The sequence below is a fragment of the Syngnathoides biaculeatus genome, chromosome 3, assembly GCF_019802595.1.
Source record: "Syngnathoides biaculeatus isolate LvHL_M chromosome 3, ASM1980259v1, whole genome shotgun sequence".
NCBI lineage: Eukaryota > Metazoa > Chordata > Actinopteri > Syngnathiformes > Syngnathidae > Syngnathoides > Syngnathoides biaculeatus.
The window spans coordinates 25,306,980-25,332,985 of record NC_084642.1 but is presented as its reverse complement, the minus strand read 5'-3'; the positions used below and the strand labels follow the sequence as shown (position 1 = coordinate 25,332,985).

General features: G+C 40.0%; 1 protein-coding gene across 7 annotated transcripts in view; it reads left to right on the top strand.

Moving 5' to 3' along the window:
* The window catches only part of LOC133498319 (LIM domain only protein 7-like), a 28,745-nt gene extending 3,046 nt beyond the window's left edge, over positions 1-25,699 (top strand). For 2 of the 7 annotated variants that reach the window (XM_061815006.1, XM_061815005.1), the window contains 22 exons: positions 530-636; positions 2,270-2,300; positions 5,892-6,005; positions 6,096-6,240; positions 7,956-8,091; positions 11,134-11,293; positions 11,421-11,569; positions 11,748-11,925; positions 13,430-13,972; positions 16,491-16,769; positions 16,938-17,052; positions 17,634-17,801; positions 20,497-20,522; positions 20,593-20,700; positions 21,149-21,291; positions 21,509-21,553; positions 21,659-21,711; positions 21,786-21,957; positions 22,032-22,205; positions 22,299-22,407; positions 24,522-24,624; positions 24,826-25,699. In XM_061815006.1, coding sequence (XP_061670990.1) covers positions 530-636; positions 2,270-2,300; positions 5,892-6,005; positions 6,096-6,240; positions 7,956-8,091; positions 11,134-11,293; positions 11,421-11,569; positions 11,748-11,925; positions 13,430-13,972; positions 16,491-16,769; positions 16,938-17,052; positions 17,634-17,801; positions 20,497-20,522; positions 20,593-20,700; positions 21,149-21,291; positions 21,509-21,553; positions 21,659-21,711; positions 21,786-21,957; positions 22,032-22,205; positions 22,299-22,407; positions 24,522-24,624; positions 24,826-24,848 — 3,081 coding nt within the window. In that variant the 3' untranslated portion in view covers positions 24,849-25,699. The remainder of the gene's footprint in view (positions 1-529; positions 637-2,269; positions 2,301-5,891; positions 6,006-6,095; positions 6,241-7,955; positions 8,092-11,133; positions 11,294-11,420; positions 11,570-11,747; positions 11,926-13,429; positions 13,973-16,490; positions 16,770-16,937; positions 17,053-17,633; positions 17,802-20,496; positions 20,523-20,592; positions 20,701-21,148; positions 21,292-21,508; positions 21,554-21,658; positions 21,712-21,785; positions 21,958-22,031; positions 22,206-22,298; positions 22,408-24,521; positions 24,625-24,825) is intronic. The other 5 variants (XM_061815007.1, XM_061815008.1, XM_061815009.1 and 2 more) reach the window with 5 other exon arrangements.
* The last annotated feature ends 307 nt before the right edge of the window (positions 25,700-26,006 follow it).

Here is a 26,006-nt window from a genome sequence, read left to right as displayed (position 1 = left end):
CAATCAATTGTTACAAATTTAGATGTCAATCAGGTTATAAAATGTCAATACTATATTCTCTCTTTTTAAGATCGGTCTACAACATATTGATTTAGCTCCTCCACTGTTGCGCTTCAGCAATTACATTAATTAATTGTATTAAATGGACCATGAGAACATTTACTTTTTAACTTCAAACACAAGGCAGCTAACTTTGGCACTTTACATCCACCTTTTGTATGTTAATAGTGCTCCAGGGGCCCTGGAAGAGATGAAAAGTGATGGCCCAAGAAACTTTTGTAATATTGAAGTAATTGGAAGACTTATTTATTCAGAAGTTCAAATATAACACCAAAATAAATGTGCCATTTTTATCCAGCACCGCATTTCCTAAAAGTTTGTCAATTGATTTTTATTTTGAAGATTAAGTTGATTTTGTGTGTTTTGATTATTGTACCAGCAGGCTCTGACTTGAATTAGATTCCTGATGTGACTATGAGGTTTTATTTCAATTGCTTATGTTGCTTTTGTTTTGGGCTTTCCTTTGCAGGATAACATAAATGTGTTTCTAAAAGCTTGTGGGAAATTGGGACTCAACGAGTCACAGCTGTTTCATCCGGGAGACTTGCAGGACCTGTCAACTCGAGCAATAGTCAGGTGCCATTGTCAGGAGTGCTGTTTGGTCTGGGATATGTGCAGTAAAACATGCAGGCTTATGCATCATTCTTAACAATTGGGCATAGTTGCCCAAAGTAATTTTTAGCTTGCTGTAAACAAATCAATAAAATAAAAAATACCCATCGATGTACTTAAAATACAATCAAACATAACTTGGGCAAAGATGCTTAGACGAACAGAGTGATTCTCAAACTTTCGACACCAAAATTCACCTAAAAATTCTTAGCCTTCATTGTGATGACCATTAAAATACCTTAGTGTAGTAGGATTAAGTGATAATTAAAAAATGAGGCAAACATTTTAATCATAAAGAGTACATATAATATTGTAAATCACTGTAACCTTATGCATAGTTTGTACATTAACATTGAACTTAAATATTCTGTCAGAATAAAAACAATTGTAAAGTAAAAAGTTTATCTGATCTTGTCTGGTGATTTTTCACGTACAATGAAAGTTACTGGGACAACACTTTTTGACAATCACTGGAATAACACAATCTTCCTTAAACAAAACTTTGTACTTAGTTGTTCATCTTGTTCAAAAATAGCCTAGCTTTCTTTATTGGAAGGGTGCCCGTCCCAATTTTGCCCCTTAGCCCATCTTCAACTCAGCCTTTGGTTTTGAACCTCCAAATGAATCCCAGGATATCCCATTTCTTAGAGGAGGAAGGTGTGTAAATCCCTTTTAAAACCAAGTGTCGTCCAGGACCTCACTTGAGTGCAAAGGGTGCGTGACTCCGCCCCCACTGACAAATGAAATGGACAAGGGAGTACATAAATGTGAGCATAACTCGTGTCAGTCTTGTATTCATCAATATAAATCCAAGCTGTATTATGAATGGTGCATCACAACTCTAGTGTCAGACTTTGGTGACAAATTCACTACAGTTATTGCATTTTATAAACGGTTAGGATTAGACTGCTAATGGACAATACCGTATGAACAAAATATTTTTTGACAGCTTTTCAGTTAGAATGTGGATTCTGTATTTACATTTAAAAAAAAAAAATTCTATTTCATTAAGTATTTGATCATATTACACATTACTAATAAACATTTTGAAATGTGTGTGTTTACAAATGTTTTGTGATGGATGATGATAGTATTGTTTGCTGAGGTTAGGCCATAAAGGTAGTCAAAATGTTCCTTCTGTGTTTGTGGAGTAGGTACAGACGAAATGTAGAAATGCATGTACCTGTCATGTGGTAGGAAAAACTATTTTAAAATAACATTCAACATTACAAAGTGCCTAGACCCACTTTTTTTTTTTTTTTAACAATACTAACATTCCTTTGACACAAGAAGGCAGATTGCAAATGTTAACAATTGTGGCCTCTGCCTATGATATCGCCAGTAAGGGGTGACAATACATTTTACCCCTTCAACTATCACCCTTCCAATGAAGGAACAAGGGAATGCAGTAAAACAAAGGGGAAAGGCTAAGGGGTACAATTTGAATTGGTTCTTAATATCCAAAATTGTGATAGCTGTTCTATGGCATGCAAATGAGGGAGCCACATTTTTGAATGAATGAAGAAATGTACGTAATTGTTTTGATGCATCCTTTGAGATAATCATTACATTTTTTTTTTATTTTTTTTTATTATAGGCGAAATGAAGGCAGTCGAAGACTAAAAAATGTAAGTACCTGTAATGCCTTTTTAATGGAGATTTTGTCCAGGTTTCTCAACAGTCACATTTTGAAACTGCACATTTTGTCTCCAGTCTGTAGCAGTAGTAACACCATCAAATTGAATAAGCATGTGCTGTAACATGCTGTTTTCTATAAAATTATTGTGGGAATAAAGTGGCCTCTTCTTTCACAATAGTACCTCAAGAGCTTTTCGTTGCAAGGTATGTGAATGGCCCTGCCAGCTCATATGATTTTTTTTTTTTTTTTTTTTTTTTTTTTTTTTTCTCTCCCCTTCCCCCAGTTCATGGAGTTGTATAGTTGCGTCAGAAACCTGATTTTGAATTTGCATACTGGTTGCCTACAGTACATGTACGCATTGATGGTATGAGTACAGTCCCCTGGTTCTTTGAAAAGGGTGTAACCTCGTTTTCTGTATTGGGCAATTGGGATCAATTTGTGTCCATTGAAATCCAGTATATGAAGGGCTTCCATCATGCACTTTTAATACATACAGTATTATGCTTCCAATCCAGCTGGCTTTATTTTGTTATTGCATATGTTTTAACGAACTCGTTCTGAATTAACATTTATCCCAAACATCACTTAATGAATTTATTTAATTCTAAAATTAATTGACAGTTGACCGTGTAGCATATATATCTAATCCTCTTGGCGGGGTGGGGGATATATATATATATATATATATATATATATATTAGTATTAGATTGAGTAATGAGGCTGAAATTGGGGGTATTGTGTATAATGTGATTAGCGGCTATGCCCCACAAGTAAGTAGGAGGGAGAAAAGCACAGGTGGAGTCTATTTTGTACAGAAGATGTAATCTGAAGGAGGTTACTGATTGTAAGGTTGTGGTGGGAGAGAGTGTAAAGCGACAAGGTAGGATGACTCTGGTAGCGGTTAGGAAGATTAAGAAGACAAAGGTAGAGTAGAGAATCAGGTGGTGGAAGGAAAAATGTCGTGTGCCAGGCTCTAGATAGACAGGAAGAGCTCCCGGAAGACTGGACTACGACAGCCAAGGTAATCAGAGAGACAGCCAGGAGAGTAGTTGGGGTGCCTTCTGGTAGGAAAGGGGAGAAGGAGACTTGGTGGTGGAACCGCAAAACACTGGAAGTCATCCAAGGAAAGAGATTAGTGAACAAGTGGGACATGGAGAGGCGGAAGGAATACATTGAGATGTGACGTAGGGAAAAGGTAGAGGTCGCGAAGGCTAAACAAGAGGCATATGACATTTACACCAGGTTGGATACAAAAGAGGGAGAAAAGGATCTCTACAGGTTGGCCAGACAGAGGGATAGAGATGGGAAGGATGTGCAGCAAGTAAAGGTGATTAAGGATAGTGATGGAAATATGTTAATTGGTGCCAGTAGTGTGCTAAGTAGATGGAAAGAGTACTTTGAGAAATTAATGAATGAAGGGAATGGGAGAGAAGGTAGATTTGAAGTGGCAATGATGAGTAAGGGGAAGTTAGGCACTGAACAGAATGGGGGATGGAATGTCCTGATGACATACCAGTGGAGGTATGGAAGAAATTTGGAGATGTGGCTGTGGAGTTTCAATAGAATACTAGCGGAGAGAAGATGCCAGAAGAATGGAGGAAAAGTGTGCTAGTCCCCATTTTTAAGAACAAAGGTGATGTTCAGAGATGTGGAAACTATAGCGGAATAAAGACGAGCCACACAATGAAGTCATTGAATAGTGGAGGCTAGATTCAGGAGAGAAGTAAGTATCTGTGAGCAACAGTATGATTTCATGCCTAGAAAGAGTACCACAGATGCAGTATTTGCCTTGAGGATGCGTGTGGAAAAGTACAGAGAAGGTCAGAAGGAGCTACATTGTGTCTTTGTAGACCTAGAGAAAGCCTATGACAGAGTACCAAGAGAGGAACTGTGGTACTGCATGCGCAAGTCTGGTGTGGTGGAGAAATATGTTAGAATAGTACAGGACATGTTTAAGGGTAGCAGAACAGCAGTGAGATGCGCCGTTGGTGTGTCAGAAGACTTTAAGGTAGAGGTGGGACTGCATCAGGGTTCCGCGCTGAGCCCTGTTTGCGGTAGTATTGGAAAGGCTGACAGATGAGGTGAGACTTGAATCCCGTTGGACAATGATGTTCACAGATGATATTGTGATCTGCAGGGAGCAGGTGGAGGAACAATTACAAAGATGGAGGCCTGCACTGAAAAGGAGAAGAATGAAGATTAGCTGAAGTAAAACAAAACATATGTGAGGGGCGGAGGGGGAGGAGTGAAGCTCCAAGGAGAAGAGATGGCGAGGGTAGATGACTTCAAATACTTAGGGTCAACAATCCAGAGCAACGGTGAGTGTGGTAAGGAGGTTAAGAAATGGGTCCAAGCAGGTTGGAACAACTGGCGAAAGGTGTCTGGTGTGTTATGTGACAGAAGAGTCTCTGCTAGGATGAAGGGCAAAGTCTATAAAACAATAGTGAAGCCGGCCATGATGTACGGATTAAAGACGCTGGGACTGAAGAAACAGGAAGCAGAAATGAAGATGCTGAGGTTCTCGCTTGGAGTGAACAGGTTGGAAAGGATTAGAAATGAGCTCATTAGAGGGACTGCCAAAGTTGGATGTTTTGGAGACAAGGTTAGAGAGAGCAGCCTCTGATGGTTTGGACATGTTCTGTGAGTATATTAGTAGAAGGGTGCTGAGGATGGAGCGAGAGGAAGGCCAAAGAAAAAGTTGATAGATGTTGTGAGGGGAGGACAGTGAGTGTTAGAGAAGATGCACGAGATTGGATGGAAAAAGATGATACCTTGTGGTGACCCCTAACGGGACAAGCCGAAAGGAAAAGAATAATAATTTTGATTTCTGGTCTTGCATGTTTCCCTGAACAATTACGACTACAATGTTGACAGAACATGTTAGGGAGAACTAATTTTTAAACTACTAAAATCTGTTACCAGGGTTATCTTAAATACTTCTTCTCAAGGGAGATTGAAAAAATGCCAGTTCTTTGTTGGCAAAAAAATAGATCCTAGAAACACACACACACACACATTCATTGCATTTACTTGTTTTCCTCGTCGGTATCTGTTGTGATACGCATCTGCACTATTGAGTGTTGCTGCCTTGTTAATCAGATACTTATACGGCTCCTAAGTGAGTGGTCACAATATTCACACTTTTCTGCACAATCATACTTTGTTTATCTTCCATGAAAATAAAAAGCCACAGCATTTGTCAAGGACTTAGTCAGTATGATTCCTTTTCTAGATTAGACACAGAAAAACGTCAGAAGAAAAATGTTTTTTTTAAACCTCTGGCAACATTTGAATGTCACATTTTCCTGCAGCTCTTTTACTTATTTTTACCACAGTAAAATAAAAACCTTGATCTTCATAGCCTTTCTTCATGGAACTACTGATTGTATCTTTTTGGTTTTTTTTTTAGGTCAGTCTTTTGTTTACAAAAAAATATATATTTCACGATAGTGCATTTTTTTTCAACACTCTTGGAATCTTAGTAACTAATTGGTAAATGTAAAAAATAACTCTGGTATAGGACCCTTTTTATCTTCAGCATGGAGTTTGTTGATTCCACACATTTGTCTTCTGTTACAGGTTCTTATCACAATCTACTGGTTGGGACGTAAGGCCTACCTTGATGATTGCTACAATGGTAATCAGCTTAATTTCAAGGCCTTTGAAGGACTCTTGGGGTTGGCTTTGTCAAAGGTCTGATCTATTTCCGTTTTTTTTTTTGTTTTGTTTTGTCGACCTTTTCATCTAATTCATTAAATAACATGCACTGTCTTCTCTTTTCAGGCTCTTGATGATGGCAACAATACATTTGAGAAGGATGGTGCCTGCCGAGACTGCAGTCAACCAGGGAGAACGGGCGATACGAGGGAAACTTCAGTAAAAAGCTTCGACTTGGGAGACGCCCGAGCCCCAAGTGCAAACAGTGAAGGTGATTGCATCGTATGTTTGCGTAGGCCATAGTCAAAAAATGTTTCCTTCAGATTGAGTAGCTTTCAAAGTGCCACAAATGCTTGTATCCAAGGCGTACCCATATATAATATGCATCCACAAATTTGAGCTCAAAATTCTGGAAAACCCTTCAACCTATGTATAAAGCATTTTTACAATGCATGATTTTCCTTCTACTGATTTGATCAAAAGATGAAGTATTATCAGTATCCTTTTCCAAATAATTACTCTAAGCACTTTATTTGAACATGATTTACTTGCTGTCATTTTGAAATTCACAGCTCTACTTTTGTTTTTCGTTTTTTTTTTTAATGTACTCATCATTCATTACCTACACTGAATGTGTAAAATAGTTAGAATTATTAAAAAAGAAATCATGAAGGGTTAGGCAAAAACATGTTATTTTAATGGGATTCAACTGAAACTTCAGGATTTTAGAAAACTATTATCATTGAACAAAACAAAAACTCATGGTTGTTGTTCAATCATTAGTCTTGTTTAAAAAAATAAACACATTTCTTCCACTTATCTGAAGTTGGTTCACAGGGGCAGTTGTTTTAGCTTGGAGACCCGTACTTCCTACTCCCCAGCCACTTCATCCAGGTCTTCTGGAGGGGATCGCAAGGTGTTCCAAGGCCAGCTCGGAGCCATAGTGTCTTTCGTGTTTCCTTTGTCTCTTTCCTGTGGGAGGAGCCCGGAACACCACACCAGGGAGGCATCAAGGTGGAATCTAATTCAGATCCCCCCCAACCACCTCACGACCCACAGCTCATTAGCATAGGTGAGAGTATGAACATAGATCAACTGCACTTAAGGGTACAGTTTATTCCATAGAGCTACAATGGAAGAGTGGCCACCAGAACCCTTCCTATGGCTGACCATCTGGCCAACTTGAGCAATTGGGGGAGATGACACTTGGTGAGAGAGGTAAAGAAGAACCCAAAGATCACAGAGTCTGAGCTCCAGAGATGGTGAAGAAGTTCTAGGAACTCAATAATTAGTCCTCCACCAGTCTGGACTTTATGGCAGAGAGGCCTGCCAGGAGCCTCTCCCTCAGTGCAAGACACATGAAAGCTCGTGTGTGTGTGTGTGTGTGGGGGGGGGGGGAATACCTGAAGCAATCCAAAATGAGAGATAAGATTCTCTGGTCTGATGAGGCCTAGATAGCACTTTTGACCTTAATTGAAAGTGGTACGTGTCGAGAAAACCAGGCATTGTTCATCACTTGTCCAATATAGTCACAATAATGAAGCATGTTGTTTGCAACATCATGCTGTGGTGGTCCTTTTCAGCTGCAGGGATAGGAAGACAGGATGCAATCAAATGAAATGTGAACAGGTAAACTATATCCTCGATTGAAAACCTTCTCCAGAGTGCTCAGGACCTAAGTCAGAGGGGTTCACCTTCCAAAACAAGACAATGACAATAAGCATACAACTAAAGTAACAAAGTGCCGTTAGTGTTGGGGAATAAGCCTGACAGCAACATATTGAGGAGGAAAACCAAAGAACTATGTAATGGTGAATTTAGTTCAAAATTTTGAAATCTTGACTGAACTGGTTCATTTTTCCAACAGTGATCATAACGTTGAACTCTGTAGAAAATGAAATTTCCAAACAGTCGTTCCCCTGCTTGCTTCAGCTACAAGGCAGCACCACCTCAGCCCTCACTGGTATGTTTTATTGTGTTCTGAAGGTTGTGGAAGTGATGCAGAAGCTGAGCAAGTATTTAGGAGAGAGAACACACGGCCGATCAAAGGCCATATCCCACCTTCAGTGCTCAGGAGGAAACGAAATGAAGAAAACAGAAACGTTTCTACTTCATTGACCAGGTACCAAACTATGACTTGACACAAATGTGAAACAGCTGTTTGCCTGTCCAGGGCTTTTCCTTGTGTGTGTTTGCTTTTCCTTAGTTTATTAATAATTCCAAATATTACAGTTAAACATTCATTTGTGGATAGGTCATGAGTCAAACCTATTGGCTGATGGGCCACATCACCTTTTTAAAATTTGAGTGGTAGGCCCAAGTCAGAGCCAGATGCTTGCATATCAAAAATTTTCAAAAAAAGGCATTATATTCTTTAATACTTAGCTTTACTTTTGATGGGAATAATGTTTTTATTTTGCCAGTGCATCAAAGTCTGCTTTGTTGTTGCAATTCTCAGAACAGCAGCCGCCAAGTGCCAGGAACTCCTCCATACTTAAAATAATAATAATAATCAGCTTAACTGTAATTTAGCGGAGTTTGGGTTGCTTGTGCACACAATCCCAGACTTCCCTCTCCCCAGCCACTTCAGCCAACGCTTCTGGGAGAATCCTAACATGTTCCCATTCCAGCTGGAACGCATGGTTTGTCCAGTACGTCATGTGTCGTCCCTGGGGTCTCCTTCTGGTGGAACATCATCAGGGAGGTATTCATGAGGCATCCTAATCAGATCCCCAAGCAATCTCATCGAGCTGCTCTCAATGTCGAGGAGCCCTGGCTCTACTGTGAGCCCCTCCTGGATGACCAAGCTTCTAACCCTATCTCTAATGGAGGACCCAGACATTGTGCGGCAGGAACTCATTTAGGCTGCTTGTATAGGTGAGTGTAGGAGTGTAAATTGAGTCTGTTGCCTTTTGGCTTGCCTCCTCCTTCACCTTTTGATCTTCTGTTCCATCATTCTCTTAACCGTGATCTGGACCCTAAGATGCTTGAACTCGTATTCTTGGGCCAGGATATTATCACCGACCTGAAAACGTACTCCACCCTTTTCTGACTAAGGACCGTGGTCTCACATTTGGAGGTGCTTCACACTGCTGCGAACAACTCCAGTGAAACACTGAGATCACACTTTGTTGAAGCCAACTGAACCACATCTTTGAAAAGCAGAATTGTAAGATTCAGGCCACCAAACCAGACCCTCTCTACACATTAGCTACACTTTGAAATTCTGTCTATGAAGATGGTGAACAGAATATGTGAAAAAGGGCAACTTTTATAGAGTCCAACGCTCACCAGAAGAAAATCAGACCAAACTCTGACACTGGTCATACAGAGACTGAACAGCTTGTATCAAGGGTTTCAGCACCCCACAGTACTCACTGAGGCAAGACGCTCAAACACCTTCTCCAAATCCACAAAACACATGGAGTGGTTGAGTGAAGTCCGATGCAATCTCAAAGACCATGCTGAGACTGTAGAGCTTTTCCACTGTTCTACAGCCAGGATGAAATCCATACTGCTTCTCCTGGATCTGGGATTCAATTTCTCAACAGACCTTCCTCACCAGAACCCCTGAATAAACTTTTCTAGGGTGGCCTAGTAATATATATATATTTTTTTTTCCCTCCTTCTTCTTTCCTACCCTGTAGTTGGAAAACACCCTCCGGTCCCTCTACTTTAAAAAAGGGGGACCACCATTCTGGTCTGCCAATCTAGAGCCACTGTCCCTGATGTCCATGCAACGGTGCAGCAGTATTCCTTATACTGACTTACAATTTCCTAAGTCAACGTCAGTAGCTGACCGTCCCGACTATAAAGTATTGATGGTGGACTGCTTCTCCCTCATGAGATGCCAGATTGGAGACCAGAATTTCCAGTCATTCTCACGGAACTCCTCCCAGACCTGAGTCGTTACCTCAGCGACCACCAAACTTTCTGCTTGGCCCTGCCATTACCCATCAGCTGCCTCAGGAGTCCTACCGGGCCAAAAAGGCCCGATGGGACTCCTTCAGTTTGACAGCAGTATGTGAACATTCAATGTTATTCTTTGTTTGGTTTCATAGTGAACATCAACTGGACTGTCAAACCACATTCAGTAAGCAACAGACACTCTTACTCTTTGCTACTTTGGCAGCATCTTAGCGTCATGTTGTGATCATGTGGGCACTGCATGGCATCCGTGTACAGTTGGAGCAAACATAGAATGGACTGCATAAGCCTGTGTGGGGGGGAATCTGACAATGTACATCGTCTTTTTTTTTGTTGTTTTTTGCTGACATTTGAACAATGATCAGATCAGGACACCCCTAATAATAAAAGCTACAACTATTAGTTAAAATCAACTTGTCCATGTTGTCCGTTGAACCTCCATCAGTCCATTTTCTTGGACTTTTATCCCCACAAGGGTCACGGGATTGCAGCTATCTTTGGGGAAAAGGTACACCATGAACTGGTTGCCAGGCAATAGCAGGGCACATAGAAACAAACCATGATTCGTGAACACATTTAAGGGCAATTTGAGTGTCCAGTAATCCTGCCATGCACGTTTCGAGGATGTGGGAGGAAAGCGCAGTACCTGGGGGAAAACATGCAAATTCCACAGAGGTGAGGCAGGGATTTTAACTCCAAACCTTAGAACTCTGAGTCAGACACTCCGATCAATTGTCTGTCATCCCTTGAACAATAGTGTAAATCCAACCCTGGCACAAATAAATTTGACAGCTTTGATCAAATCTGTTATGCCAGCTTCATCTTTGCTTGCTTCTGTACATAACTGAGGGAACCATCCAGACTTTACTGCTACTGATTTTGTTGGCAGTGAATTTTCATAGTTTCATGTCATGATCGTCTCTTTGTTCCATCCAATCAAATGTCAATGTTTCTGTGCCACTGATTTAAATTCTGTTCGGGTAAGAATGCAACATCTTAACTGGAGTTTCAATGACTTTGATGCAACCCTTCTTTTCACTTAGCTTAGAATATAAATTATTGCTCATGCCTGCATTCAGGACTCTGTGTAAGAAACCTACAAACGCAAGAGTTGCCAATTTAAATTACTTTAAATATCTCAGATGCATGAGTTTGCTTGCAAGTTCTTTTGCCAATCAGTTTTTAATTGCTGCTTTTATATATTGCATTAATTGTCTTACATTTATCTGTGCAATAGGAGCAAATCGTTGAGTGATATGCCAACGGTATGCAATTCACATAAGGTATACGAAGGCTTTGTGGGCAAGGTCCAGGATGTGGGATCAACTAAATGGAGTCAAGACAGGAAATGGAGGAGCCACAGTGCTGGCAGAGACAATGAGACTCGGTGGCAAGATGTACGTCAAATCAGTGTATACATGGCTACAGAGGCAATGACTGTGTGTTTTTGTGTGAGACTGGACTTGCAATTGTCTAACACTGCACTTAAGTCTTTAATACTTGGATCATGTTTGTCCACGTCAGGCTTTGACAAAATGGAAAAATCATCGCAGGAATACAAAGTCTAATCTCCGCAGGAAGTCCCTTGACCGAGAACATGTCATTAACAAGATGACAAATGAAGCTTTGACTGACCATCAAAAGAAGGAAAAGCACTGTGCACAGTCAGAAAGGTAAGTTGATGTCTGAAAAGTCTGTAAATGGGTGCCAAATGTTTTAGAAAACCATGAAAGACTTGCTGACCTCACTTGTCTGTAAACCGCAGTGAACTGGAGTAATCTGACACATCCTCCATCTTTTCTGCTGCCTTCATTGATCTGACTCCTCTTCCATTACAAACCAATTCCACAGAGAGCAGCTGTCAGCACAAAGGCAAAACCCTGACCCACCCGCTCAGTCCACTTCTCCTCCAAAGTTCTCAAGCTCCTTTTTGTGGACACATCGAGCTCCACTGGCGGGAAGCTATGCTACTGAGGTGACTTTTAGTGCTGGCTCTTCTTACAGTCACCAAAACATTTGCCCTGCACAGGTAAGTTTGCGTTTCCTCATTACATGAAATCACAGTGAAGTGTGATGAAGTATTAAAATTACAAATGCTAGCAGGTATTTGAAGTGGCTAAGGAGAAATTATCATTTTGTGGTTAAACTTTTGAAATGTTTTATGTTAAAAAAAAAAAAAAAAGTGTGTGTATGTATGTATGTATGTATATATATATATATATATATATATATATATATATATATAATGTAATTTGTAAAATTCAACTGCAGTTTGTGATATTGGTTATTTTAAGTGTTTTATTATAGACCATAATTATGTAAATTGTGCCATTCATGAAAAAAATAGAACTTAGTCATTTGGAATATAACGCACAGCACACTTCAGTCCCTTCTGCCTTAATTTTCATAATGGCAAATATTCCATTTCATCAGTGTGGTGTAGGTACCAATGTATTTTGCAATAATGGTGAGGAAAAACTGTTTAAACCAATCATTTTGAAAATATCTCACATACGTTACTGGTGCTAGACATACCAGAGATGTAGGATGGGTTTGTTCTTTTTTTGTTCAGCACTCTTAATCCTATGAAGGATATTAATGAGACTCCATATAACTATTGTAACAAAATTAGGTTGACTATAATCATCTCACTTTGCACAGGCATTTGCATTTATTTTCTAAACATTATTTTTCCTAACAGTTGGAAGGTCAAGCATTCTGTTTTTAGGGTTAGGTGAAGGGAAACGAGCCCTACCTCTCCTGGAGTATGGAATATAATTACCCCTCTGGGATTGGGGGGGGGGCACAGTCCACTCCCTGGGCCACCCACCTTCCTCATCTCTCTTTTGCTGTTGGCGGTACGCTTGGGCACGCCGGCCATAACGGACCACTGTCCATTCGCCACTCATTGTACTTCCGTTTGAGTTGGGGGGAAAAAGTCAAGTATGTAGTTGTAGAAGACAATTTTTATTTTTGACTCCCAGATGAAAATATACAGTCAGTTGTTTTAAAAAAACAAATACATAAAAGTTCAAAACAAACAGTTGACGTCAGTGGGTGTGCCCTTGGCAAGGTTTCGACCATATAAAGTCTTCCTCAGGCTGAAGTGCACTCAAAAACAAATTCTAATCAAAATCATCAAAAAATGTATTTCAAAAAAATTAGTCAATTGGTACTCACATGTCCTCATAATCTTCCCAAAGTGGAATTGTTGGTGTTTAGACAGTCAATGATTCCGAAAAAAAAAGTCCAAAGAAAAGTAATCCACCCTCAGGCATGTGATCCATTCACTTAACACTCAATGTAAAGTGAACAAAAACATTCAAAATCAAAGCCAATTTGTACTCTCATGCGAATTAAAGTGTTCCCCACGTGGAGTTATGTCATTTTGACAATCATAATCATCCCAAAAACAAGAAAAACATCCAAAAGAAAGTAATCTACATAGGGTTAGGGTAACCAAAGAATGTAAATCGTTACTAGATATGAAATAGAAGCTGTAATCTCTGTTTTCTGGTTGTTGACATTGCCAGGCACCCTCAGTGGGTGCCATACCTGCCTCTGATGGAGACAAGCTGGGAGAGGAGACCCATTTTGCATCTTTGACATTAAATGGAGCAGCAGTAACCACGCCAATAGAGGACAACGCTTTTAGCTTCCAAACCCAGTTCAAACCCCAAGGCAATTCTGCCCCTGTTCATCCTGTAACTGATCTGAGTCAGCCAGAGAATGTTGCAGCCCAAATTGCTTCTCCAAGCACGCCAGCATTTCCAGGTGAAGCAGAACCGGCTGACACCGTGGATATCTCCAATGCTTTTGAAGACCTTTCTGACCACAGCCCCTGGTCTAAAATGGAGGGAAATGAAAACTCTTCTGAAACATCAGGAGATAAAAGTAGATGTCAGTCAGCTGCAAACACAAAGTATTTGACCAGAACTGTTTCCTGGTCATGCTCAGCCAGCCTTCCTAGAGGTTTCAAACGGTCTGACGGTTCCTGTCGGCTCTCGTCTGTCATCACAGCCAGGCCCTTTCAGACCAAGCATTCCAGTATGTCGACGTTGCCAAGACTTCGCAATGTAAGTTTAATCAATGCAACTGTTTTTAGTACAACTTTTTTAGTAAATGGTAAGCAGTTTGTTGGTACGGGGGGGGGCTGGTGGAGACACATTTATTTATTAGGCTTTTACACCAGGGGTGCTCATTATGTCGATCACGAGGCCTTTTTTGGTCGATCGGATGACGGTGTGGCAAAAAGATTAGATGGTAGTAGTTACATACAGCAATTAATGTATGTGCCTTGCGTCCAAAAAGTTTCAAATTCACTCCTTCAGTTATATCAACAGGACACAGCATCTTTACACACATCAACCGTGAGGGATAAGCAAAAGCTTGCGAGGCTACGTAATGTTTTGTTGGCTGCTTTCAAGTCGTATCATGTTAAAGTACAGTACATGAACATACCTCAAGCAATCCCTACACGAGCATCCTCCCCTTTCCTGAGAAGTGGTGACCACCAACACCCCCCACCCCCTCCAATTTTCTTCTTATTGTACAGTCGGCGCGTTCCACTCATGTCATCCTATGGTAACGAGTGTATCCAATCGTGTTTGAGTTGACCAGGTTAAAGCCCACTGATCGTAATAAAGGAGATGCAGTTGTATCGGAATATAAGATTTCCTTCTAGTAGTCTGACATTGTGCAATCATGACAAATTTGTCTTGTATTCTCATCAAAGCATCAAGTCGCCGTCTTGCCTCTACCATGCAGATGTCTTTTTTTTTTTTTTTTTTTAATAACTTTTTTGCCCTTCAGATATTTACAGTTCTACGTCAAGAGACCCCCCCAAAAAAATGATATAAAAAATAACTTTTGGATATACTGTGTTCTAATCCGTCAAGTCAAACCAGCAATACAACATGACAGAAATAATGTTCTAAATTACTCTAATTATTGTAATTAAATTACTTCACGCAACCAAAACTTAAGCGGACATTTCAACAGAACGTCTATTTGCTTACAACTGTTAGTGCTAGCAGTAGCTTGATAGGCTACAAAATATTTTGTTCCCTCCTTGCGAGTGGTATCATATTAAAAATATTGGAACGTACCTCAAGTAAGCCTTAAGAAAATGTCCTCTCCTGAGCGCTGGTGAACACCAACGCTTCCCCCCCACCACCACCACCACCCTTTTGTTCTTATGAACACATGGCCCACATCCTGATTGTCGTAGCCATGGTCACAAGTGTTTCCAGTCGCATTTTTGAGTTGACAAGCCCAGTGATTTACAACAACCAAAAAAATTGGTATGTGGTGCTGTGGGAATACAAGATTTTATTGCAGTAGTCACATAGTGCAGTCGTGAAAGACCAAATTTGTCTTGCCTGATCTAGGCATTGTGTTCTCTCGGTCCCACACTGACTTTTTTTTTTTTTTTTTTTTGTGGTGGTGGATTTTTTTTTTAATTTATTTATTTTAATATAACTTGGTCAGATATTTACAGTACTACATTAAAAGATGCATGACAAGGAAAAAATAAACTAGCTTTTGATACAAATATGCCGTACACGACTGCAACAACTAAACTTCTGTGGCGCTGACCAATTATTAATTATTATTGGCTGATCATCATAAAATTATTACTGTTCAATATTGATCAGATCAGTGTTAAGTCAAGAATTAATTTAATCTTCAGTTGCCCATTCATCTCCAGGTGAACAGTTCTCGTTTATTTTGAGAAAATATTCGGAAAACAAATTATTAAACTTGGTCTTTTTTTTTTTCATTCATTGGTCTCTTGCGTGTAAAAATTATGAAATTTAGAATGTACTGTTCTTCATGACATGTCTTTTTCTTTTTTTTTGTCATTCTCTTATTGTAGCTCCATTTTGATCTACCACTCAAGACAAACACTTAAAATGATTTACAAGTATAGTTCTCCTAGAAAGGCCGCATTCCAGATTAAATTTGGTCATCACTAATATAATAGGTCAGATTTCAAATTGATAGCCTAAATTCAGCCACCCGGCCACACCCCATTTTCTTCACTAAATATGAAATATGTTCTCTGACTACTGCTGTTTTCTTTTATGCAAGGCAGTTGGTCTTGTCAGACTTTGTCCCACTCTGATTTAATCTAACAGGAACTATGCCCCTAAAACGTTCTCAACATTTTAATCAGCCATTATTAAAGAAGTCAGGACATTATGAAACTTAAAATTATGTAACAACGTATGTGCCGTGCCCCTCTCCGTTTGCCAAACTGCATCACTTTCACTGTGTGCTTGTCTCGTCTTTTTCTCTCTCGTCTGTGGGCGTGTTGCTGCCTCATCCGTTGGGCTTAAATCCTCAGGCAGTTTGCAAAGGCTATGCTCATGGCGATTAAGATCTCGTTTCCCGTGTACATGGGTGACCCGCTTTCAGTGATGTATGAGTTACCCACTGCTTCCCCATTAATCCAGTTATGCGGCTGTCATTGTGAAATTGTCCGTTTTTACAGAGTCATTGTGTTGTTTGAGTGCTCCCAGAGTTAATGGTTTATATTGTATTAATGGTTGTGTTTTTCATACAGCGCATAAATTCATATCTTTCACGCAGGTAAACGACTACCAGAGTCCAGCGTGGGAGAGTGAAGGAGAGGCCACTCCTTCCACAACCGGCAGTGAAGTGCTCAAAAGGCAGACTGCCACTTCTTATCTCAGAGGTCAGGACCAGGGTCCTGAGCAGGCAGCCAACCGTGTAGAACAAACTGCTTCAGGAAAGGTAGAGTGCAAGAACCTTTCCGGCCAGACTTTTCGAACCAGCTGCTCTCAACTCCAGCCCCAAGACAGCACACGCACAGCTCCGCGAAGTTGTGCCAGCATTGACAACTCAAAGGTAAGCGTCAACATTCAACAGCTTTGACCTTCTAGATTAGAATGCATCTACATATATTGAATAAAACTGTTTTCAACAGTAGTACAGATCAATTACGTGTTGTCTGTGGACACGATATTGGATCACTGGGTGTCACCTTCAAATTTGTGTCTGCTTTTGTGTTTTCAGGTAGACCACAATGACATGAGTGTTAGTCTTGCTCCTACACAGAACAGTAGACCGGTCTTTGGTTTCCAGTTGCATGGGGACACAACTGGAGCAAGAACAAAATATATTCAACGAGGTGAAATGTTTTACTGTAGCTAAACATTGATTGAATTCATTTTACCTAATAAAGATTTTAGTCACGCAACTTTGAGGCTTTATTTAACTTTATTTCTCATGGCTAAGTTACAGTACGTTTCATTGCATGCTCACTTTGTCCCCATCAGTTTTGTTATTGGAGAAAATGGATTTGAAAATACATTTAGCATGACATATTTCAAGATTTGTTCTGAGTCTAACTATATGTTCAACAGATTTTACACACTAATGGCAAACTATAAATATTTTAACAGCCAAAAGTTTTCCTTTGTTTTGTGGAAGCTTCAGACTTCTGTGTTGTGCAAGAACATCCACACAACAATGCAGTCAAAGACTTTTGTTGAAAAGTTTACAGATGACACACTTTCAGGAGTAGAAGCAACTTCTGGGAATCGGGGACATTAGCATTTGGAGTAGCAGCCTCGTTCCCAGCACTGCAACTTATTTCTCAATTTTGGTTTGAGCAAATCATTTCTGAAGCGTATACCTTGTTTGTGTTGTGCTGTCTGCACCCTTATCCATCTATCCTCATTTTCTTGACTGCCGTCCCTCTCTCGGCAGGCAGCCTGGCCGATCTCTGCCCGCCGCGTGGAGACGACGAGATCCTGACTGTTGATGGCGGTCTGGATCTGGCAGCCCTCATGAGCTCGAGCCTGCGCGAGGAAAAAATTACATCAGCCCAGCAGATTGGCACTCATACCATGGATATGCAACGCGATGAAAAGAAGGGTGAGATATGTAAAGAAAGGCATTGTGCACCTCATACTAAGGTGATGAATTTGTCACAATTTCACTATTTGTGTTTTGTGGATGACCAGGTCACCAGTGCGGTGGAGTCAGAATCCTCTGTGTAACCACACAATCGGTACTAACAGTCAAAACTGTTTGCTATTGACTTAAGTATAAATGTTAACTATGAACATCACATTTCTGGAATACACTGGTCCTTTTTTTAATTGTCCAACTCTAGTTGAGAACAACAATATCAAAACAATGACTGAGCTTTTCTTCTACTGGATTTGCTCTGTCGCAGTTTGTGGAGGGTATCAGTTCCCAGCAAAGGGATTTCAGATGTACCCATTTGACCTTTGCCACAGATACATCTGGCATATTAAATCGCACGATTGTAAACAATAGAGGTCTTGCACTGACAAAATGTCTGAAAGTTAAGGCTGGTAGAGGTGGGGAATTTCAGAACTCTTTGACCATTGTGTGTCCAATATCAGTCAGTCATCTTCCAAGACGAAGCCCTGACAAGTTGGGCAATTAGCTGAGAATGGGCCAAAGAAGACATTGCCTTTGGTGTGGTTCCACCATGTTTTTTTTGGACACTGAATTGTTCAAAGAAGACAATTAATGATATTGGACTTAGATCTTGGAAGTTGTTTCCATGGATTTTGGAATGGATGTCCGACCATTTGTGTGTGTGTGGTGTGTGTGTGTGTGGTGTGTGTGTGTGTGTGTGTGTGTGTGTGTGGTGTGTGTGTGTGTTGTGTGTGTGTGTGTGTGTAAATGGGGAAAAAAATAATGGATATACAGTATTTTGATTAATATGAATTCCAAAGGCAGAGGCCCTGTTGCTCAGTGGTTAGAGCACTGGTTTGGTAAACCAGGTGTTTGTGGGTTCGTATCCCGCTGGGGCCTCCACTCCCTGAGAAGTGTTGCGTCAGGAAGGGCATCCGGCGTAAAAATTGTGCCAAACATATATGTGCGATCATCTGAGATGATACGCTGTGGCGACCCCGTAAGGGACAAGCCGAAAGAATGAATTCCAAAGGCAGCACGGTGGGTCAGCTGGTCAAAGCGTTGGCCTAGCTGGTAAAAGCGTTGGGCTCACAGTTCTGAGGACCAGAGTTCGATCCCGTCCCCACCTGTGTTGAGTTTGCATGTTCTCCCCGTGCCCGCGTGGGTTTTCTCCAGGCACTCCAGTTTCCTCCAACATCCCAAAAACATGCAACATTAATTGGACACTCTAGATTGCCCCTAGGTGTGATTGTGATTTGTGAGTGTGGGTGTTTGTCTCCATGTACCCTGCTATTGGCTGGCAACCAGTTCAGGGTGTACCCCACTACCTGCCCTTTGACAGCTGGGATAGACTTCAGCACTCCCCGCAACCCTTGTGAGGATAAGCGGATAGAAAAATTGATGGATGAATTCCAAATCGGAATTGTGTATTTAGTGCTGCAGTCTAAATACAAATTCTTCGGTCTTATGTACAAATCTGCGCACATTGTTCCACACATGGTGGCCTCAATTTTCAGGTACTACCTGAAATCTACATTGTTTTTTTTTTTTTTTTTTTTTTTTTTTTTTTTTTTTTTTAATGAAACAAAAACAACTTATTTGTATAATGCCTTTCAAGGGACCAATTGATGCTTAACATACAGTAAGTGCAATCCAATTTTTAAAACTGAATTTTCATCTTGTTTGTCTCCTGCTGATTGATTCTTCCCCAGAAGGCTTTGCAGAGATCAGCTTGTGGTTTTACTTATGTTGTAAATGTTTGCAACTTGTGAAAAGCTTGTAAGACCTTTTGAACATGTTGAAACTTTTGTTTTGCTGTGGAGTATCAGCAGAGTCAGAGCGAATCCAATTAGTTAATTCACCCTGGAGCAATGTCTTATTTGTAATGTATTTCCCTGCTGTAACGTGAAACTATTAGCAGATTAGTGGATTGATTTAGCCTCATATTTCCAGATCCTGGCATCATAAACCCAGAGTAGGAGCACTCACTGACTGGTTTTCTCTTTTAAAAGTGTCGACAAGGTTTAAGCCTTGCTTTATTGAGCCTTGGCTGGACTGAACCATATATTCGACTCGCTGGGTCTCTACAATCTGGTGTGAACTACAGAAAATTTCTCACATTTTAAGACTTCTGTAAATTTTCTAATTATAAAAATTAGATGTTGAAAAGGGATAGACTAAAACCATGAGCAAAATTATTGGCTTTAGCAGAACTGTTTTTTTTTTGTTTTGTTTTTTTTTCTCCCCACCCTTACCAAGACATTTTGCTCTGTGGTGTGGAAGAACTCCCAAACCTGAACTCTGTCAGACACATTGGGATGAATTAGAATTTATTGTGAGCATGCATCAGGTGTTTTTTTTTTTTTTTTTTTTTTTTTTTTTTTTTTTGGGGGGGGGGAAACCTCACAAATTGTTCAATGCAAATTCCCACAGATGTACTCTAAAATCTTGGCTGTCTTCTCCATGAAATTCAGATGAAAAAGTAGGGGACCAACTTGACTTTCAACATTTTTGACTTCCAAAAGCAGTGCTTCAATACAATGTTTTGCCTGCCCTGCCCTTCAACAATTTGTGTGGCATGTTTGTTTGAAATAATAATAATAATAATAAATCCATTCAGCAGTAGTGCTCCCCCCACCCCTCCTCTTCTTCTAAACTGTCACTTTTCTTTCTCTCACAGGATGCTTGGAATCGGCAGTTTCAGATGTAAGTTTGCACCATTTTGACCAAAGGAGCTTTGTGTGGATGGGAGTGATCATGACAAGGCTGTGTGCAGCTCCAGGGGCCATTCCTCACCCCGTCCACATCCAGGTGGTCGTGGGACCACGAAGACGACCGCAGGCGGCAGGAGAAGAAGCAGGAAGAGCAAGAGCGCCTCCTTCAGGTAGAAATTTTTCCGGCACCCAGGTGAAACTGAAGCGATAGTGAGACTGTTAAGCGCCTGTTGCATTGTTTAGGAGCAATATGAGTGAGATCAAGCACAGGCTTGAGACAGAGTGGCAGAAGCCCTGACACGATGCAGTTAAGGTTTTTAGGGAGCTGGCTGGAATGGTGGTGTAAAAGTTGTTCTGTATTTTGTTTTAAAGTACGTGTAAATTTCCTTCTACAAATTAGGTTTATCACTGTTTGAGATGTTCATTCCTCCTCTCCTCAATTGAGCACGAATGATCCGTGCTTGTGTGGTTTAATCAACCTTTGTTTGATGAAATTATTTTTGTTGTTACTGCCTATGATACTAATTTTTTTTTTTTTTTTTTTTTGGGTTGCTGGGTGTTGTAGCCTACTTACTGTCCATGTTTCTCCATGATTTTTTTTTTTTTTTTTTGTTTCAGAGTAATTTGGGAATGAGCAATGATATTGAGACCACTGCCAGAGGGATTTATTTGAATGATTTGACAAAAACAAAGGAGCAGAACCCTGAAAAATTCTGGGTCAAACCTCAAAATAGTACACAGAAAGATCTGTATGACATCTGGTAAGACCATATTTCCATGACTCAAATATATTCCATATTTAGTATCTGTTGTATAAGGCGCGATTGCATTTTTATTTTAATGAAAGCTGTCAACCACAATGTGACTTTTGACTGTCTCGGCCACTCTCCATCTGCTCCCTACACGTTCTATTTTTTTTTTTTTTTTTTTTTTTTTTTTTTTTTTTCCCGGCAACTTGCTGCTAATGTGACACCTCAGGGCTGAGGACACCTCTGGCTTTGCTCCGCTGTCTCCTGCACACAGGTCAGAACAAATAGACTTCCAATCTTTGCGTGCCTATCTATATTGCTTGACTTAATATTGTGCTAATTTATGTATACTAACGCTAAGCCACTGCGTCTCCTTCAGAGCAAAGTCCTTGTCTACTCCAGCATTAGCCGTTTCACACAAACAACCAAAAGGTTAGCTGAGCTTCTCCTCGTCAACTATCTGTAGTCTTACCTTTTGTGCGCTGAAATCTTTTTGCTATGTTCAGGTGAACGGAGGAAAAGAAAAGAGGAACCTCTTTCCAAGGCCGAGCAAGAGAGGCAGCAAATCTTGGAGGAGATGAAAAAGAGAACTCAGCTTCTGACTGACAACAGCTGGATACGCCAGCGTAGCAGCAGTTTTTACAAGGAGCCGATCTACATCGGCACACCCCTTAAAAGGTTGAAAGCTGTCACTTTGCTTACCTGGTTAATTTTTATGCTACTGTATGTCAATTCTGCATCTTTGCTCGCAGGTATGAGTCTCTCGAGGCTCTTGGAACCCATCGTTCAACCTTTACGGGGGTTTGCCCCCGACCGCATTCGGCGGCTGCAGGTTCTTGTGCTCAAAGTCTCGGCAACTCCACCTTTTACAATGCTGGACCCAGGCCATCCCAGAGAAGTACGACTACATACTCTCACCCTGTCAGGTAATGAAATATTTGAAAGCTTTTCCCGTGGTCGTGCTATTGTGTCAGTTAATCTTGTTAAACATTTGAGCTGTGCATCATGTGCTGCCCCAGGAAGGTCAGTGGAAGGAGAACTTGCAGTTTGTGTGACGGTCACTTGAGTAGTGGGGCAGCCATGGTTATTGAAGCCCTTGGTCTCTGCTTCCATTTTGCCTGTTTTCAGGTGAGAGGTCAATGAGAGGTTAATCTTGGTGTTCTCACGTGTGTTGGTCTCTGGCAACGTTCACTCTGATTTTAATGGCACCGTTTTCCTTCTCACCCCTGTTCATCTTCGCCTGAACGAGTTCTCCCATTGGATTGAGGGGCAGGTCACCAGTAATAATTGTAGTTTCATAACGCTGTGGACATTTGTGATGTAGCACACTGACAATACTCTGCCCGGCTACGGGAACAAAGCTGTCAGAGTGGTATTAATTGACCAATTTTATTGTATTGTTGTATTTGTTATTTGCAGTATGAACGCCACTGCAAACTACAATTGATAAAACTGTTTAATCAATACCCAGTGGAGTGATGGCCTTCTCTGCAGCTCTGACCTACATTTAAAAGCAAAACCTTATTTGTTCCATGAAATTGTGTGGATGTATTCCCAACATTCTATTCTATTAGTTTCTCTTCAGTTCTTTTAATTGGTACTTTTTTGGGGGGTCGGGGGGGGATCTGCCAGTATTTTTCTGAAGTTGATGATTTTACTGTAACGCACCAAAAAATTTGATAATTAGCTAACTGGTCCTGGAGGGTTTTTTTGTTTGTTTTGGCCCAAAATTGCTTTTGGGGGGGAATATGTTTAAGGAATATCACCAATGGATGATTTTATCAAAATATGCGTTCAACTTTGAGTAACTGTATGAATTAATTATTTTTCAGCATATCATCTCAATCTTGGTATTTTTTTATATCTGCTACTTGGGGAACCGTTATTCCAATTGGCTGACAAGTTTCGATTAAGTCACATTTAAAAATCCAACTTTTTCTAGTTGAGTTGAACTTCGATTAAAAATGACCCCAATATGACCGATGTCAGATAAAACAATGCATACAAAATAGTTTCCTTTTGTCACGTAAACTGCCATTGACAAAATGTCATTGGTGTGTTTATTGGTGCTGTGGCCTCATGCTGGCAGAGAATGGGACTGATTTGTGTCACAGACTGTGTATTTAAAAAAAACTAATAATAATAAATAAAAAATTGATCCAATTCCAAAAGATGTGCCTCCCGCTCCAATTTGGGTGCAATGTATTTGGTGCATCCACAAGGTTGCCATGTCATGATTATATCTATTGTGCCATGTTAAAGAGAGCATGAGAGGCAAGCCATTCGGATTTGGAAATAGGAAGCACGTTTTTGGATAAAATGTGAGACTTTTTTTCAATATTTACATTAACTTTGTTCTGTACGCAGTATTCCAGGCCATGGGGGTAAAATACAAAACAAATTTTAATATGGGTGTGGTGTGTATGGCTCCCATTATTCTCGGACCGGACACAATTCCAAGGGGTTCTCCAGATCAATGCATCAAAACCTTGGGCAATAGAAGATGTAAAGAATTGTAGAGGCATTTGAAGTACTTGTTTTTTTTGTTTTGTTTTTTTTAAAAGAAATTCCCACTTGGTGCATCATGAAAAACAATCTAATCTGCCCCGTGCTTCGGAATTACCAATACTGGGACATAAAACTAAATTACCACTAGGACTATTTCTTCCAATTGGATTTCAGTTTATTTCCAAGATTGCCCTCTGACCACAGGATCTTTGTCCTCTGACAGAAAGCCAAACGTGACTACAAAAACACATGTAACGATCTGCCAGTGTTAGTACTGCATTAAACTCCTTAGACTTTCAAAGTACTACCACTCTGACAGTGGTGAAAGGTATTATAATCTTTTACTGCATTAAACTCCTTAGACTTTCAAAGTACTGTAGTCACTGCATGTTATGGCAAGCTCCTGTTCGTAGTTGACATTAGCCTTATCACAGCAATCGTATATTAAAAAAAAAAAAATTATAGGCCGTTTCGTGAGGTTTCAGCTTTATGTTTGAAATAAAACATGGAATGCTTTTTTTTAGATTATTCATTTCCTGACCTAGTCCAAATTTATATACTGTACATCATTTGTGTTGACGTAACATGATAAAACTGAAGTCTCTCTTCCCCATTATTTGGGATCTAAAAGAGGTCTTTTGTGCTGAGATAGTCTGGTAACATTACACATTAAAACAAAGGCCTTTATTTTTGTTAGCCAAAGTGCCTTTTTCTCACTTCTCCCTCCTCCTCAGTGTGTGGGTTGCGGGCAATATCTTGGAAAAAAGGAGGCTGGAGTACAGGTTCGGGTCCGAAACAAGAAACCATACTGTGAGCCCTGTTATTTCCAACTTCAGTGTGAGTATTGCAGTTATCTTCACATTATTAATCTCTGGTGGTTAGAAATGAACTATATAAGACTTAACTAACAATCCATAGAGCTTATATTTCTTAAATCGTACTTCAATCTTTAACATTCCGTGGGTGATGACTATCAAAAACATTTGCCATATTTATCATGAATTTTTTTTTTTTTAAACAAAATGTTTGACATTTTAGCAACCAATTCCCCATCCATGTGACCAGAACACAGAATTCATCCTTGCAGAGTAAACTACACAGTGGAGAAATTTCTTTCAGCTCTGGACGAATCCAACGCATTGACAGACAACTTTGAAATTGCTTCTTTGTAATTGTATCAAGGTTTCTGCAGTTTTGGGGGGGATTAATGTGACAAGTAGATAAATGTTTTATCAATTTGAAGGTATTCAAGAATAAAGAAATGTTTAGTTTATTTTCCTATTAATGTTATTGTTTTTGTTGTCAAACATTAAACCTAGCTGTTGTCACGTATTGTGTACAACCCTTGTTTGGAAGCACGTTTAAATTTGTATGAGCAATTTTTTTTCTTTTTCCCTTGTGAATGCATCTCTCATTGTGCACTTTGGTATTGGTCAGTGCTATCTCACACAAAGTTGACAACTAATAGTATAACTGCAGCGTTTTCAATACATTTTTTAAAAATTGGCTTTTGCTGTACATGTGTACCACGAGGGGGCACATCTAATTAAATCTGAAGTACAGCCACTCTTCCTTAAGTACTACAGTAACTCTATTGTAACCTAATTGGTCTGCAATGAACACAAGGATTTATGCAATCTGATTGCAGGAGGTGTGTCTCTTTTCAGAGTGCTCTTAATATATTGATTGATTGTATTAAACTTGCAGCCTATGCTCATTGACCACAGCAACACATTTAACTGAATTCCATCTTATTTTGCTTTTCGGTTTCACACATTATAACTAACAAGTCTCTTGTGTGAAAGACCTTAAATTATTTTTTCATTCCCCCTTGCCAAGATCTCTGCAATGGAAATGTGGCACTCAATTCTGTTTTGCTTCCCTATCAATAAAAAGACTGAAACAATCAATATCCTCATTTGAATGTATTTGTCCAGTACCTATATCTTCAGTGATGATTAATAGAGCATTTTCTCTAATTTCAGCAAAGATTCTTAATCTAATCAAAAAAGTGTATAATCCAGTTAATGCTAAGCATTTCATGTTACTAAAACTAATTTGCTAATTGTGGCTTGAACTTTGTGGTAGGATACAGTATGAAGACTATATGCAGATAACACTTCTCTTTTTGGTGGAGGGAGGGACTTACGAGAACAGATAATGTTTAATAGGCTAAATTAAGATTTAAATGTTTCATTTCGATTTTTAGTGCATGTGCC